The 17276-nt window shown below is 38.5% G+C and overlaps 1 protein-coding gene across 1 annotated transcript in view; it reads left to right on the forward strand.

The window, feature by feature from the left end:
• Positions 1-14096, forward strand: part of MROH8 (maestro heat like repeat family member 8) — a 55003-nt gene extending 40907 nt beyond the window's left edge. The window contains exons 17-23 of the mRNA XM_069496250.1: positions 125-265; positions 1198-1362; positions 2381-2536; positions 4752-4874; positions 6484-6583; positions 6880-6945; positions 13948-14096. Coding sequence (XP_069352351.1) covers positions 125-265; positions 1198-1362; positions 2381-2536; positions 4752-4874; positions 6484-6583; positions 6880-6945; positions 13948-14096 — 900 coding nt within the window. The remainder of the gene's footprint in view (positions 1-124; positions 266-1197; positions 1363-2380; positions 2537-4751; positions 4875-6483; positions 6584-6879; positions 6946-13947) is intronic.
• The last annotated feature ends 3180 nt before the right edge of the window (positions 14097-17276 follow it).

A 17276-nucleotide genomic window follows, 5' to 3' on the forward strand; every position in this document is an offset into this window, starting at 1 on the left:
TATATGTGCTGTACTGTAGAAATTTCAAAGGATAATATGGATTTTTAAGTTAGCGGGAAGGTAGCTCCCCTCGTGAAAAAAGGCTTGAAGGTAATTGCCTTGGCGGATTTCTGGGTTCTTTCAGCTTCTCCAGAGTCCGGTGGCTAGAAGACTGCCTGGCATATACTCCATTGCCCGCTTGAAAGACTGGCTACATCATGGAAATAATCTTTTTAGGATTGTTGCCCTGAGGGGACTGTACAATCTTGCCAGACACCAGGAAATGGTAGGAGGGGCCCCCAGACCCCTGATTCTTAAGTCACAAATAAAACACCCCCAAAAGATACCAAAGAAACTGATACAGCTGAGGAGGAAAATCGGGTAGCCTGGGGACAGGACTGGGTGGGAGAAGGTCTTTTTTGCCGCATATCCTTTTGAACCATTTGAATTTGTACCTATGAAATATGCAAGTACTGACTATTAAAAAATTAATGATATTAAAATAAATAAATAAAAATTACAAGTTACATATATTCATAATATTTGGCACCTGAAATTTGTGTGAGAAGTATGCTCATCATCATCACAACCTGGATAACATTCAGCTATCCCCTTATGCCTTGGGTATATCTGACGCAAAAATGACAAATGTTAATATATATAAATTCTGGTTGATTATCCAATTAATATCTGTTGCTTTATTCTACTTACTTTTTTACAAGAATGTTTTAAATTTTACAACCCTGAGACTGCCTCCTTTTATGAGTTTAGAAGAGCAGAATCCCAATTCAGAATGTGAAGGACCCCTAAGGGTCCTCAGTCAATGTCTGCTTGAATTTCTGCCAAGGGATCTTTGAGGCTCTGTTTGGATACCTTCCATGTTTGGGAACTCACTGTGACCTGAGATAGCTGTTCCACTTTCATCGTTAGGAGAACTCTTCCTCACAGTGAGCCCAGGTCCGTATCCCTAGACCTTCCCTGCCTGATCCTACTTCTGCCCTGTGAGGCAGCTCACAACAGCTCTGCCCTCCCCTACATATCAGGCCTGCCAATACTGAGAGAGGACAGTTATGTCCTCTTTTTCTCCATTCTGGACTAGCCAGCCCTACCAAAAATTCAGTAAGCACTAGGTACCGAGTAAAGGTGGGGAGCCCTCCCATTGGTACCAGGTGACATGCTGTCAGGAAAGGAGGTGATGCTTTCCCTTTGGATACACAGAGGGAAGACATCAAGAGCCTGTTGCCATGCATCTTAGACAGCTTATGTGAAGCCGATGAGGAGATTGTTTTGTTGACCATCCAGACACTCCTGCAGCTTGTCAGGACAATGGATTTCACTACCCTGGCTGCCATGATGAGGACTCTATTCTCCTTATTTGGTGATGTAAGACAATGGGAGAGGAGAGACTTTTGAGGGGAAGGTGGTAATTTGCATATGAGGGAGCAGAAGTTGGTATGGTAGCGAGTACACTCTATTTTATATAGGACTTTTACTTTCAGAGCATTTTCAAATCTCCTCTCTTATGACCCTTCCAGGTAACCTGCTATATTGGTAGGGCTGATGTTATTGTGTTTTTCTTTTCAGATAAAAAACTGAGACATAGAAACTTGTTAAGGTACTATACTACTTTGTGGGATGGGGAAGGAGAAAACATTGTATTTCTTTTCAAGGATCAGAACTGGGTCAAGATGGTGGAGTGATTGGGAGTGGTGGCTCACACCTGTAATCCTAACACTTTGGGGGACCAAGGCAGGAGGATCACTTAAGGCCAGAAGTTTGAGACCAGCCTGAGCAAAATAGCCAGAACCTATTCTACTAAAAATAGAAAAATTAGGCGGACATGGTGGTGAGTGCCTGTAGTCCCAGCTACTCGGGAGGTTGAGGCAGGAGGATCCCTTGAGCCCAGGAGTTTGAGTTTGCAGTAAGCTGTGATGATGCTGCAGCCTGGGTGACAGAGTGAGACTCTGTCTCAAAAAAAAAAAAAAAAAAGATGGTGTAGTGTACTTATGTTCTTGTTCAAAATCTCATATATTTTTCAAAAGGAAATACATGGAATACAATGACCAGCATCCTTGGAAGAGTAAAACATGCCAAGGCTGGGATAGGCTGGGATTTTGAATTTCAGCAAAACAGCCTGTGTGAATGGTTAATACCAGTATCAGGTGCAAGCTTTGTGGACTACAAGTGGGACTGTGCCCGTTTCTCATTTATAGAGTGAGAGAACAAGTAGTGCCAAAGTAGCAAGTCTTACTATCTTCACATAAATTTGATTTCTTGCCGTCAGCTACATACAGCTAAGTAGCCTAATGTTAGGACTGGCTTTTCAACCTGCCCAGAATTCTTATAAGCTAAGCATGGAGATGTTCAGTGGGTTGCTTTGCTTTGGATACTCCTTTTATAGGTGAGACCTGGTGTTCATCGTTTCTCCATGGTTCTCTTTGGAGCTTCCATAAAGTCTGTGAAATACTCAGATAAGAAGAATATAGAAAAGCAAGTCCTGGACAGCTTGGTCCCGCTACTTTTGTACTCCCAGGATGAAAATGATGCAGTCGCTGAGGTGACGCTTACTATTAACTTCTTTTAGTCCTGAATAACTTCAAATCCCCAGCCAACTCTGCACATAAGCATTCATATCTTTGCGGGCAGGGACTTTGTAGTACCATCTTTATTCCCCATTCCCTCTGGCCCAGAGCTACCTTTCAATTGTTTTGCCTAACTGAATTGTGCGGAAAATCTTACTTCATATTTCTATATAGCAAATTATAGTCCTTTGTGGATAAGAATGATGTATTATCCTTCTTTGTAGCCCGTTTCCTGATATTCAGCCTGTCACAGAGCCCTACATACAGCACCCAACTAAACAAGCTTTTTTCTTGATGACAATGATAATATTCTATTATATTTCTATTTTACTTCAAGAACTGCCTCATGGCCTTGAGACCATGAGATTTGTGTTGGGGCTAAGTCAGAGCAGTAGCCTCTCTGACAATCTAAAGAGGACTTTACCTCTCCTTGATCTGCCCAGGTTTTTTGCCATAAGAGCTGTGGTTTTCCATTTAAGCCACCCAAATCTTAACTAAGTGGTGGGTGGGAGGTTGGTTGGAATGTTGTCATTCGTTAGTAATGTCCCCCACCTCAGAAGCATGTCCATTCCAAGGTGCTAACTATGACCACCAGTTGCAGCAACCCAGGAAGGTTTAGACCTCAAGGATTCTCGGTAAATGCCAGAGCTCTCACCTCCCTGTCCCCCACCATACATAAATGAAAGCTCAAGGTTTCAGGTAGAAACAGGATTTAAAATTAAGGTGGGCCCTGGCACCTTGTTATGAGGAAAGTTGTATGGCTCTATAGCTATAAATATGAAATATTTTAGACTCCAATAAACTAAAGGGCATAGCTTCCCAATTAGGTGATGGGGAAGTATACCTTGCAGGGGTTACAAATATACAGAGATATTGACACCCCTCCCCTACCTGGCCAGCCCTCAGCAGTCAGGAGAGGCTCTGGGCTTATTTTCCTTCAAGCCTTAAACAACCTCTAGCCTCCTTCCAGGCTCCTCAGAAAGTAGTCTAAGCAGAGAGGAGGGGGTCTGACATAAGATGAGTTAGGAGTCACTGGCACAGAGAACATAATACACACCCATATATCCACCACCTACTCTAAGAAATAAAACAGCAATAAATCATATACCCATCTCCAATTAAATTTCCCCAGGAACTATCATCCTGAATTTTATTCTCATCATTCCTGTGGTAATATTTTTTCATGTTTTAAAACTTTATATGTTGCATCATTCTACAAATTGTTCAGCATCTTGTTTTTTTATTTGTTTAACATTATATTTATGAGATTTATTTATGTTGTGTAGCTCTAGTTTATTTATTTTCACTGCTATGTAGAATTCTATCATATGAATAATCTATAACTTATCCCATTATCCTATTCCTGAACATTTAGATAGTTTTCCATTTTTCATGATTACAATGCTGCAATGGGCATTTTTGTATGTATTTCCTTGTGTATATATATGAGAATTTCTTGAGGGCATAAACCCAGAAGTAGAATATCTGGGTATTTTAACTTTACTAGATATTTATAAATTACTAAACCAAGCAGCTGAACTAATTTGTATTCCCATCAGTCCCCAAAGGAATTTTTATGGTCCAAATATTTAGTGAACTTGAGATGAAATACTGGCTTGGAGACTTGTCAAAAGTGTTAGGCGTTCTGGGAGGCGTGGGAGGCATTCTGAGAACAGTGAACTAAAGAAAAAGCCCACTTGGCTAAATCTTGCTTAAGTATCTGGATCAGGAAGGGGTCAATACTCTCTATAGTTCCTTCCAACCCAGAGATGCCACAAAGGTGAGAAGTCAGGAGCTGTACTTTCCTGTGTACAGTGACAGAAAAATGACATGGGAGCAGCAAGCAGGGGTGAGAGCCTTGTCTCCAGAGCATGAGGTAGTGGGAATCCCTGCGCAGACCTTTCATCTGGGGATTCCATCTGACAGCTGTCACTTTTGCACAGGGCCAGTGGTTTCTACATCCTCCCCAGAACGCTGGGGGTTTTATGCATCCCGTTTAGGGACTGTCTGGGGAAGTGGGAGGAGGAGGGCAGGATTCTGGTTCCTTTCCACCCCTCCACCCACTTCAGCCAGGATAATTCTGAGTTTATCAGCTTTCCATATTGGACTTTAGTATCAATCTTATTGAAGAAAGATTACCTCAGCTAGAAAATGTTTGAAAATGCTGATCTATGATAATCTTTTTCACAGGAGAGCAGGCAAGTCCTAACTATATGTGCCCAGTTCCTGAAGTGGAGGCTGCCCCAGGAAGTATACTGCAAAGAGCCCTGGTACATCAAACCTACTGAAGCTGGAACAGTCTGCAAATTCTTTGTATGTGCAATAATGGCTTTGTTAACTCTTTAACATGCTGACGTACTTATTTTTTTCTGACATAGTTTTTAATGAAAGAACGTGGCATACGGGAAACATGTCCCATCCCTATCAACATCAGCAGTTGATACCTAGGAACTGTTGTGTATTGTGGACCGATTTTTCTATGGCTGCCTCCCACTTGAGTCACAAACTTACTTTCTTTTTTTTTTCTTCTCACTTTAAATCAAAAGCTACACAAATTTACTTTCTATTACCATGCTTACTCACAAAAAAGACTGGTGAGTTCTTGGGAGCCCTACTAACCTGGGTCCAAGGCTATAAGGTCAGGCTGATAGTACATGCTCAAAAAATAATTATTGGACTGAATCGAAATGGAGTTATGTGTTGCCTATACAGCTATCTCTAATCCTTTCCTTGAATATAGTGGATTGATTTATTCTATCAGGGCATGTTCAGGGAGTCCCAAGCAAGGGCTGTCATGTACTGTGGCCACGCAGCATGATGGCGGCATGCCACTGGCTCTACCAAGACCCAGATCGCATCCTTTCTCCTCACAAACTCGACAAAGGCTACTGTGGCTGATCTCAGGGGCAAGCATGAGCCAGAATAACCTCAGGATGCCCATCCATGGTTTTCTAGAAAATGACCCTAAAACCACTTGGCTTCTACTATGAAGACCCTAGGACTGACTGTTCCCGGGAAATCTTCCATACGTATCGCCTGTTTAGGACCCAGAGTAGGTTCCTCTGATCAGACTTGCAGTTCCCTCGTGTCAGGCTTTCCACTAGGGTTATCTTTTCACCAGGGTTATCTCTCTGACCTGCAGCCAAACCTATAGCTGATGCAGAAATGCCTGTATTTACAGCAGGAAATTTAGTGCTATCAGTGGATAAAACTACAAGTTGTCCATGTTAATTAAATAAGTTCTACAAGAACAAATTCTTGTTTCCCCCCCTCCTGTTCCTGAGGTGCCTGTCCTTATGTGAGATCCACTGAGAGGTACATTCGTTCACCCAATAGGCACAACAAATCCAGTGTGCAATAGGCCATGGAGAACCCAAGGAGTAAAACTTCCTGAGGGGAGCTTGCAAACTAGTAAGGGAGATAAAACCTCCATGGAAAATTAAATAAAAACTCAATGTGGAAAATAATATGTGCCAAGAGAGGACTACCTGCAAAATGCTCGGAGCATGGTTAGCTCAGGCAGGCAGGTGGTCAGGGAAGAGCTCATAGGGCAGCAGGGCTCAAGATGGAGCTTAGAGAACAAAGGCTTAGATATAGAGGAGCCAGGGTGGCTTTAGAAGCATTATAGGGGCGACTTCTCAGGCCCCTCTCCCCCGGGACCTGAGAACCTCACCCAAAAAAAAAAAAAGAAGCATCATAGGCACAACATGTGGCATGAGTGGGTGCAAACAAGGGGTATTCAGAGGATTTAACTTGGCCCAGGGGCTTGTCATTGTGATATCATATTCAGCAACTGCAGTTATTTCAAGTACAGCTCTACTCTCTATCTGACACAGTCTCTCACCCCAGAAACTATGGTGAGGCTGATGAAAATAGTGTTGCTACTTCACTGCTTTGTACTCTTACTTTTTTCCCCGCTTAGGGAAAAAAATGCAAGGGGAAAATTAACATCCTAGCCCAAACATTGATGTACTCCAAGAATGCAAAACTTCCCATCCGAAGATCAGCAGTCATGTTTGTAGGTACAAAGAAAATCCTTTCATTTCCACTGTCACTTTTGTCCTCTACTTTCCTAAATTGCGTTCTCGAGTATCCCCATTCTTTATGAAGATGACCTTGAAAATATTTCTAGGAGAAAGGGGCTATGGTACCTATAGGTAACTACCAGGCACTTGGAAGTCCAGTTTTGGAATCTGCCTAATTATCAAAAGGCCAATTCTACCAGCTGCATAGATTTTTCAGTGATAAAAACTCTTAGGTATTAATTTCCAAGAGCAAAAGCCAGATCACAGACTCACTGATTTTATCCTCCATTTAGGGCTCTTATCAAAGTACGCAGATCGCAGTGAGCTCAGGATGAAGGGTACTGACTGGATAGAGGATGGTAAGTGGTAACAGTCCTTGAATTTGGGGTAAATCCATATTTTGGAATGTATCTGAGGCAGTGACTGTGGGCAGGCTCTGTAGCAGAGCTGAAACTCTTGAGATCCACAGTGCCTGACTTTTGCAACAATAAAGCCCTTAGAGACTTCAGCTGAATGACAGTCTCATCTCAGTCCAGTTCCTCCTCTAGGAAAGGACATGGCCCTATTTGTCTGGAAACCAGCTTTGATGAGCATCTCAGGGACAGTTCCTGAACCTTGTCTGCCAGGAAATGAGACAGTACCTACAAATAATAGTAGGTTATTAAATATGAAAAGTCCAATTTCTAAACAAAAATGTACTTTATTATATCTCAAACAAGAAGTAGTGCAATTAATCAAAATATGCACCTAAACTATCGACACAGTTTTGCCATCTTAACAGTAGTTTGTTTATGCCAGCAACAAAGAAGCCTGGAGAGTGATGGCGATGAAATCGCAAAAGGTGTTTTCCACAGCTTGTTGAGAATTGACTATTTTTCCTTGCAACAAATGGTCCAAAGCCTGGAAGGAGTGGTAGTCCATTGGTGCAAGATCTGGTGAATACAATATATGACAGAGAGTTTCCAAGTCCAGCTGCTGTAGTTTGAGCAGCATTGTTTGTGTGACATGAGATCAAGGTTTATCTTGCAAGAGGATTGGCCTGTCTCTATTGGCCAATCTTGGCTGCTTAATTGCAAGCATCCTCATCATTTCATCCAGATGGTTGCAGTAGACATCTGCTGTCATCGGTTGACCAGGTTTCATGAAGCTGTAGTGGATAATACCAGTGCTGGAACATCAAACAGATACCATTAGCTTTTTTTGGTGAATATTCGGTTTTAGACTGTATTTCAGCACTTCATCTTTATCCAACCATTGTGCCGAACACTTGCAATTATCAAAAAGAATCCATTTTTCATCACACATAACAATACAGTGTAGAAATGGTTCATCTTTATGTCATGACAGCAAAGAAAGGTAAGCTTTGAGATGATTTCTCTTTTGATGCTTGTTTAATTCATGCAGAATCCACATATCCAGCTTCTTTACCTTGACGATTTATTTCAAATGGTCCAATATTGTTGGAATAGTAACGTCACACCTTGCTGCTAATTCATGCATAGGTTGAGATGGATTCTCTTCCACTACAGCTTTAAGCTCATCATTATCCACCTTAGTCTCAGGTCGCCCACTTGGCTCATTTTCAAGATTAAAATCAGCAAAACGGAACATCTTACACCATTGACATACTATACATTCATTAGTCACATCCTTCCCAAATGCTTCGTTGATATTTTGAGCTGTCTGCACTGCATTGGTTCCACAAAGGAACTCATATTCAAAAATAACACGAATTTTTGACTTATCCATGGTTTTACAAAAATTGCTCTAGAAAAAAATTTGAAAGATAATCACAAGCCAAAATGTGCATTTGAAAGACTGAGGATGTACCTTCACAATAAAAATAAGACAAGAAGTGTCAAAGTGGTATGTCAGAGATATCAACTGTCAAACTTAGCACTTAAGGAAATCAGACATTTCATACTTAATAACCTAAACATCTTAGTAAATTATTATGATGCCCACAAGTACCACAGAGATAACTGCAACACTATTTTCTATAAGTGGTTATTTGTGAGGTGGCAGGACTTGGTAACAGATGTTTTAAGTCATATAAGGCTACCATCATGCAAATGGTTTTCTGAATTGTCAGTGAGTGAAATTTTTCTATTATTGTATAGCTCTGCTATACAATTTAGTGCTCAAAGAATTATTTATTCTCACTTAAGAAATAGTCCTACAATTAGAAAATGACATGAAATGCTAGGTCTCACAATCTAAAATTATTACTTTGAGAACCAAATCAAAATCCTGTACAGGTTGGACTCAGTGGCTTATGCCTGTAATCCCAGCACTTTGGGAGGCTGAGGAAGGAGGATCGCTTGAGGCCATGAGTTTAAGACCAGCGTGGGCAACATAGTGAGACTCTGTCTCTACAAAATTAAAAAATATATGTATATATATCAGCTGGACATGGTGGCATGCACCTATAATCCTAGCTACTAGGGAGGCTGAATCAACAGGATCACTTGACCCCAGGAGTTCAAGACTGTGGTGAGCTGTGATCATGCCACTGCACTCCAGCCTAGGCAACAGAACAAGACCCTGTTTAAAAAAAAAAATCCCAAACAATTCATTACTTCTAAAATACAAACATATAACTGGTAAAACAGCTAGGCACTAACGTTTATTTAAGGAAGATCACGCCACTTTTCTCTACAATTTCCCACTTCCTCACAGATATCCGAAGCAAAAAGAAAGAAAAAGCCACGTAGATTATTCTGTGGGATAGGATTCTACGTGGCTGATTCTGTTCAGTTAAAAGGAAATTATTTTCTAATCTAAAACATTGGGGAACCAAAGTTTCTTTTCCTTTCAAAAGTTGTCTATACGGAAGATCTAGAATATACACGTATAAAATTATGTACATGTATATTAGGATAAACCATATGAAACTGCCATTTTGTAAATCAAAAACAGTCGAATATCAGTAATTTCATGTGGTTTAGCTTAATAGAATAATCCCATCCCCTTCCTTCCCTAGGAGTGGCTTCTCTGTCTTACAAATAAAGTGTTCTAATACTCTTTTTGAACAAATTTATGTCATTTACCACAAGTAATTTTTAAGCTAAATTTAAACAAAAAAAAAATAACAGAAATTTAAATATCAATTAAAACCAATTTCATGACAAAATAAGTTTCAATTCCTTTGGATTCCAGAATTGATGTCTGTTCTTCCATGTGTTCTATGGAACATGTAGACAGATCTCAATGCAAGTGAAAGAAACTGGAAACTAGTGAAGTATTACATTTTGGAAATAAACATGATGAATTTAAAGACAAAGTGCTACTTAAGAAACAAAAAGCTCCAAACTGTGAAGAGGTCTTGAGCATTTTTGAGACTTTGGAGAATTACAAATAAAAAAGAGAGACTTTCTAAGTATGAACCAAAGACAGATCCATAAAATAAATGAATGATAGATTTGTCTACATAAAAATTTTAAAAATCAACTTTGAAAAAAAGAAAAACAGACAGAATTGAAAAGCAAACAATAATATGTGGGGGGAATATTTGCAACATGATAAAGTGTTAATATCCTTAAAACAAATTAGTAAATTCATAAAAGAAAAGCAGCAAACAATATAAGTAGTTCATTGAATAATTACAAATAGCCAATAAATTAAAAATATTCAATATTACTAGTAATATTAAATAAAACAATGAAAATAAAATAATTAAATAATTAAAATAACATAAAACAATGATGAGATACCAGTATGTGTTTTTCTGTCAAAATGGTAAAGATTACCAATTTTTTCCCATTTATTTTTTATTTGTATATATTCATGGGGTACAAGTGCAATTTTGCCATATTAGTAGATTGCCTTGTGGTGAAGACAGGGCCTTCAGTGCATACATCACTGAAGTAATGCACATTGCACCCACCAAGCAACCTCCTGTCATCCACCCTCCTCTGTCCATCATGGACAAGTCTCCATTGTCCATCATTCCCCACTCTGCTTCCATGTATACACATTATTTAGCTTCCGCTTATAAGTGAGCACATGCGGTGTTTGTCTTTCTGTGTCTGAGTTATTTCACTCAAGATAATGGCCTCCAGTTCCATCCATATTGCTGTAAAAGACATGATTTCACTCTTTTTTATAGCCAAATAGTATTCTATTGTGTATATATACATTTTCTTTATTCAGTCCTCCACAGATGGACACTTAGGTTGATTCCGTATCTTTACTATTGTGAATAGTGATGCAGTAAGCATACAAGTGCAGGTATCTTTTTTATACATTGATTTTTTTCCTTTGGGTAGATACCCAGAAGTGAGATTGCTAGATCATATAGTAGTTCTATTTTTAGTTCTTTGAGAAATCTCCGTATTGTTTTCCACAGAGGTTGCAATAATTTACATTCCCACCAACAGTGTGCATAAGAGTTCCCTTTTCTCTACATCTTCAACATCTGTTATTTTTTGTCTTTCTAAAAATAGCTCTTCTGATTGATGTAAGATGATCTCATCATAGTTTTAATTTGCATTTCTCTGATGATTAGAGATGTTGAACATTTTTTCATATGTTTGTTGGCTATTTGTCTTCTTTTGAAAAAAGTCTATTCATGTCCTTAGCCCATTTTTTAATGGGGTTAATTGGGTTCTCTATTGTTGTTGAGTTGTTTTTCTTATAAATTCTGGATATTAGTCCCCTGTCTGATGTATAGTTTGCAAATATATTCTCCCATTCTGCAAGTTGTCTGTTCACTCTGTTGATTCTTTTACTGTGCAGAAGCTTTGTAGTTTAATTAAGTCCCATTTGTTTATTTTTGTTTTTGTTATATGTGCTTTTGATGTCTTAGTCATAAATCCCTTGCCTAGACTAATGTCCAGAAGAGTTTTTCCTAGGTTTTCTTCTAGTATTTTTACAGTTTCCAGTCTTACATTCAAGTTTTTAGTCCATCTTGAGTTGATTTTTGTATACAGTGAGAGATAGGGATCCAGTTTCATTCTTCTGTTTATAGCAATCCAGTTTTCCCAGCACAATTTATCGAAAAGGGTATGCCCAGTGTATGTTCTTGTCAACTTTGTTGAAGATCAGTTTCTTATAAGTATGTGGCTTTATTTCTGGGTTCTCTAGTCTGTTCTATTGATCTATATGTCTTTTATGACTTTTTTTTTTTTTTTTTTTCGAGACAGGGTCTCACTCTGTCACCCAGGCTGGAGTGCAGTGGCCTGATCATAGCTCACTGCAGCCTCGATCTCCTGGACTCAAACCATCCTGCTACAGGCACATGCCACCATGCCCTGATAATTTTTAAAATTTTTTGGTAGAGACACAGTCTTGCTATATTGCCCAGGCTGATCTCGAACTCCTGACCTCAAGCAATCCTCTGGCTTGGCCTCCCAAAGTGCTGGGATTAAGGTATGAGCCACCACATCTGGCATTTTTACACAAGTACCATGTCGTTTTGGTTACTATTATCTTATAGTCTAATTTGAAGTCAGGCAATGTGATGCCTCCAGTGTTGTTCTTTTTGCTCAAGATTGCTTTGGCTATTTGGGCCCCTTTTTGGTTCCATATGAACTTCAGTGTTGTTTTTTCTAATTCTGTGAAAAGTGACTTTGGTATTTTGATAAGGATTGCATTGAACCTGTAAATTGCTTTAGGCAGTATAGTCATTTAACAATATAAATCTTCTGACCCATGAGCATGGGATGTTTTTCAATTTATTTGTGTCACAAAGATTACCAAATTTACCTCAATATTGATGTGTTGAGGGAAAACTGACATTATTCACTCTGCTTGAATGAACATAAAGTGATATGTCTTTTTTTTTTTTTTTTTTTTTTTTCGTTTAAAGACAAAGTCTTGCTCTGTCATCCAGGCTAGAGTACAATGGTGCAGTCATAGCTCACTGCAGCCTTCAACTCCTGGGCTTAAACCATCCTCCTGCCTCAGCCTCCTGCCTCAGCCTCTCAAGTAGCTGGGACTACGGTTGCACACCACCATTCCCAGCTAATTTTTAAAGTTTTACAAAATTTTTTAGAGTTTCACTATGTTGCCCAAACTACTTTCAAACTGCTGGCCTCAAGCAATCCTCCCAGCTCAGCCTTCCAAGTCACTGGAATTACAGGCGTAAGCCACAGTGCCTGGCTCATAAATTGATACTTTTTAATAGGGAAGTGTGCCAGTATGTTTCAAAATCCTTTAATATAACAATATGCTTTGACTCTTTAGGAATTTAACCTATGCAAATAAGTAGAAATAGTTACAGCAATGTTCATTTTTGTGTTATTAATATTTAGAATAGCGAAAATGGGTAATATTCTTGATTGGAAGGGGTAGAGAATTAGTTAAATTATAGCATATTGCAGAATCATATACAGGTTGAGCATCCCCAATCCAAAAATCCAAAATATGAAATGCTCTAAAATCAGAAACTTTTTGAGCACTGGCATGATACCACAAGGAGAAAATTTGGTACCTGACCTCATGTGACAAGTCACAGTCAAAAGTCAAAACAAAGTCAAAATTTTATTTCATGCACAAAATTATTTAAAATAGTGTGTAAAATTACCTTCATGTTATGTGCATAAGATGTATGTGAAACAGAAGTGAATTTTGTGTTTGGACTTGGGTCCCCTACTCAAGATATCTCATTATATATACGCAGATATTACAGAATCTGAAAAAATCCAAAACACTTCTGGTCTCAAGCATTTTGGATTAGGGATACTCAATCTGAACAGCCATGAAAAATATTTTAGAAGAATTTTTAAATGACTCATATAAATGACGATGTGATATCATTAAATAAAACCAGCAATTATTATGTCATATGGTTCCATTTGGACAAAAAAAATAAAAGCTTACATAGGTAAAGAAATGCATGGAAAAAAGATCAGAAAGATATACACTCAAAATAACAGTAGTTATTTCTAGATAGTAGGATTATGGGTAACTTTGATTGTCTTCTCATGCTTGCGTGTATTGTCTAAATTTTCTACACATGAACATGTATTTCTTTGGCAATAAGAAAACACAAAAACTAAAAGTTTTTAAAAAATTAAAAGGGAACGGTGATTTAAGAGTTATATCTAGGACCAACAGAGGAACTTAGAGATTAACATTAGACATGGCTTGGCAGGTCCAGATAATTTGACTTTAAGTAGATTTCTTGGAATGTGATTATTGCAAAGGAGTGAAATATTTGGCACCTCAGAAACCAGTAAATTTTGTAGGTCAAAACTGGAATCAATTCACTGATAAACAAACTTTTAGACAGAGATTTAGACAAAGTTGGCCCTTTGTCTCAGCTGCTACAGGCTTGTGGGCTTTTTGGTGTCTAGACCAGTGTTCATTTCCATAGACCTCAGGAGCTTTCTCCTCCAACCTGGTTTTCCTGCCACTAGATCTGAGAGGTCTGCTGCAAGACCCGGAGCCCTCTCTGCGCGTCATCGCGTTCCAGGCTCTGTACCGAGTCCAGAAGGTGAGGACTGAGCCAGAACCTGAGCAGACGGTTTGCTGGTTGAGGAGGCTCATGGGCTGTCTCCCTACCTAGAAATGCAACGTAAGCAAGTCAGGTAAAAGCTAACCATTTTAGAAACCACAGAAGTAACTAATGATCCATTTTTTTTTCAGACTTAAAACAATGCCAGCATGACGATACTTCCACCTATTTCATTACTTCCAACATGTTTTGTGTTGTCAAAACCTTTAAGTAGTTAGAATGTAATAGGGGGAGGGCAGCCCTTAGTTTAAATTTCCAGATATAGTGAAAAATGTACTGAGTGTTTTAGGCATACCAGAAGATCCATAAAGTTCCAGTCTTGATAAACAATTCTAGGACAGCTTCAAAAGAGAATCTAAATAAATGTTAATGTTATAGTGTTAGTATTAGTGGCTCTTTTACCAATTCCCAGTCTCTTTAATTGTCAATAATCTTAAGAATAAAATAACAATCCATTCTTATACTTTTATATTTAATGATGTATTTTTACGAAATCCGTTATGGCCTTTCTTCTTTTCTCTTTCCCTTAAAGGTTTTTAAACCTTTGAGCAAAAAATAAATAAATAATAAAAAATAAAATAAACCTTCAAGCAAGAAAAAATTTCTGAAATGGTATAATGCTAAGTCTCTCCCAACATATGCAATTTTCTTCCCCTCCCCTTCTTTTTCTGTTTCCCTGATTATCTCTCCTACAACTGTTTTCAGATCCTCAAATGGCTCCAGGATAGGAATTATTATTTGTTGAGTACCCACTATCTGCTTTAAGGATAGATAGAGAAAATTTTCTTACAAGCAGAAATTTTCCTGAAGACAGATCGGTTTGTGTTGGGGAAGACTTCAATACACTGCATGTGGAAGGAAGCAGGGGGGTGGGGAAGCCCCCAAGGCACACTGGACTAATTAGAAATGGTCACTGTCAGTTTAATTCTCAGGCTCTTGTTTGGTTGAGGAACATAAGCAGAGAATCAGAGCTGAACTATCTGGGGCAATGGAGAGGCTCTTGGCGGTGGTACAGGAAAGGAGAAAGGAAATGGGACAACTGGCAGATGAAGAATAGAGATATCCAATGGTGAACTGCATTAAGTTTTTGTTGTACAGTGAGCAATATGAACCCTTATTCACCCTATGCCACACCTTTCACCTCATCCCCCTGCCAAGACATTTTTAGGAATAAATTTCTTCATGATTTATAGTGAATTGGATTTGTTTTGATATATGCCACGTGCCAAATGTGGCTTCAAGGTAATCACTGCCCAAGAGAGTTCTTCATATCTGGGGCCAGCAGGAGTTTTGAGCTAAAAAGCAGCCCCCAGTTGCTTGATGGATTAAATCTTCACTCTCAAGCAGAGCTAAGAGTACACCTTGAGAGCATTCATTAGATGGTAACTTTCAACACAAAGCGCACACTTGAGCTATATGCATCCCTTGCTGTATTCTCCTTGGTCTCATTACGTGCAGCCAACTCTGCTCTCCACTTTTGAATCCATTCTGTGGCATACCCAATAAAAATGAATAATGTTTATTGAGTGCTTACAATGAGCCAAACTCTGATCTAGGTACATTATATAACTAACATCTTTTATTCCTTGTAACCATCTCCATTTTATAGGTGGGGAAGATGCAGAACCAAACATGAAAGTGACTTGCCCAAGGTTGCACAACTAGTAAATAGCAAAGCCAAGGAGTCTAGCTCCAAAGCCCACATCCTTGATTCGTCTGCTCTTCTCTTCTCCAATCTTACTCTTTCCTGCTAACGTGAATAAATGCAGATCTACTCTACAATTAATCTTAGTTGCTGAACTCAAGCCCCAAACACACACATGTAATCAAACAAATGTTGTAAACGGATATTGAGCCTCAAATAGTTTATCAAATACAAAGGTTGAACACTTCTTCCCCAAAAGTTAGTGTACCTTATTTTATTTCTTAATGGGATAGAATGCACATCCTATACTGTAGAGAAAGAAAGTGGAGTTAGAGTAAAAAGTGATAGTTATTCTTGAAGAATACTTTTTCAGTCCTTGGTTTGATCTCATGAACTATCCCTGTCTCACAGCAGAAAAGAGACCTCTGGTGACTGGAATACACTTATCTTTAAATTTTTATATTTAAAAATAAATGAATGAATGAATTTATTTTTTTTCAAATCCAAAAACTTAAGGGGTTTATGCTTTCAGGGGCTAGGTTTAGGATACAGTTTAAATATCCAGTGACATGTAGGAGTTTGAATGAATTCTTTCTCTTTGCTATTCATATGTATGCTAGAGTCCGTTTCCCTCCAGGTGGAAAGTTATTTTCTGAGTGATACCACCAACAGGGAATAGCAAGCACAACAATTATTCTATTTTATTTGTGATTTATTGGGTTAAAATTCACAGAGAGCATCCATTAAGAGACAGAGTAAAGAGACAGTGAAGTATTCTTTACTGAACTACCTCAACAGTTGGGAAGAGCTGAAGAAGTACTTAATAGTGATTATATTAACAAGTCTATTTAGTCCAGATAGCTCCATTATTTTTATATAAGGTTGTCCTCAGAGATAGGTTTGTATTTTTATGGGATTTGTAAAATATACAAAACAAAAATTTCTAGATATTATTGTCATAACATTGAAATAAAAGTTCAGTATAATAGAATGTCACTTTGGCTTTATTTTCATCCACATACTATTAAAATGTATTCTCCATTATCTATTACTGGCTTATCTGTGTCTTTATCATTTTAGATTCTTACTTTTTTTACTTTAAATATTGTCCCCCTTATACTGAGATATTATTTTATAAGAAATTCTTTTCTCCTCTTATTGAAAGATTAAACTGTCATGTAGTAAAAGATGGGATTGAGGAAGGGGAGACTCTCTTAGACACCAGCCCTGGCTAGTAAAACTGTACTAGGTAAAATTGTAAAATAGGTCAAGTCTCTGCCCCTTCAGGTTTCCCCTCCGTTTTCCCAGCTTTTTGGCCGTATGCTCCTTTTTCTGTGTCTCCCTCTCAGGAAAGGATCTGATGAACTGACCCTTATTTGTAAATGATTAATAACGCAATGTTTAATGAAGTCAACACTTCCAAAGAGTCTTGCTTTTTAACAGGATGGAGTTCTTAAGTCAAAGGCATGAACCTCTAATTGAGAAATGTTAGGCATTACTGAGCAGAATTTGAGAGAGAAGGTATTTGGAGATGGGGTTGGAGGTAAGGGTGGGGAGTGGAGATTGTCCTGTCATCCCTGAAACCA

Source organism: Eulemur rufifrons, chromosome 20 (assembly GCF_041146395.1).
Source record: "Eulemur rufifrons isolate Redbay chromosome 20, OSU_ERuf_1, whole genome shotgun sequence".
Taxonomy (NCBI): Eukaryota; Metazoa; Chordata; class Mammalia; order Primates; family Lemuridae; genus Eulemur; species Eulemur rufifrons.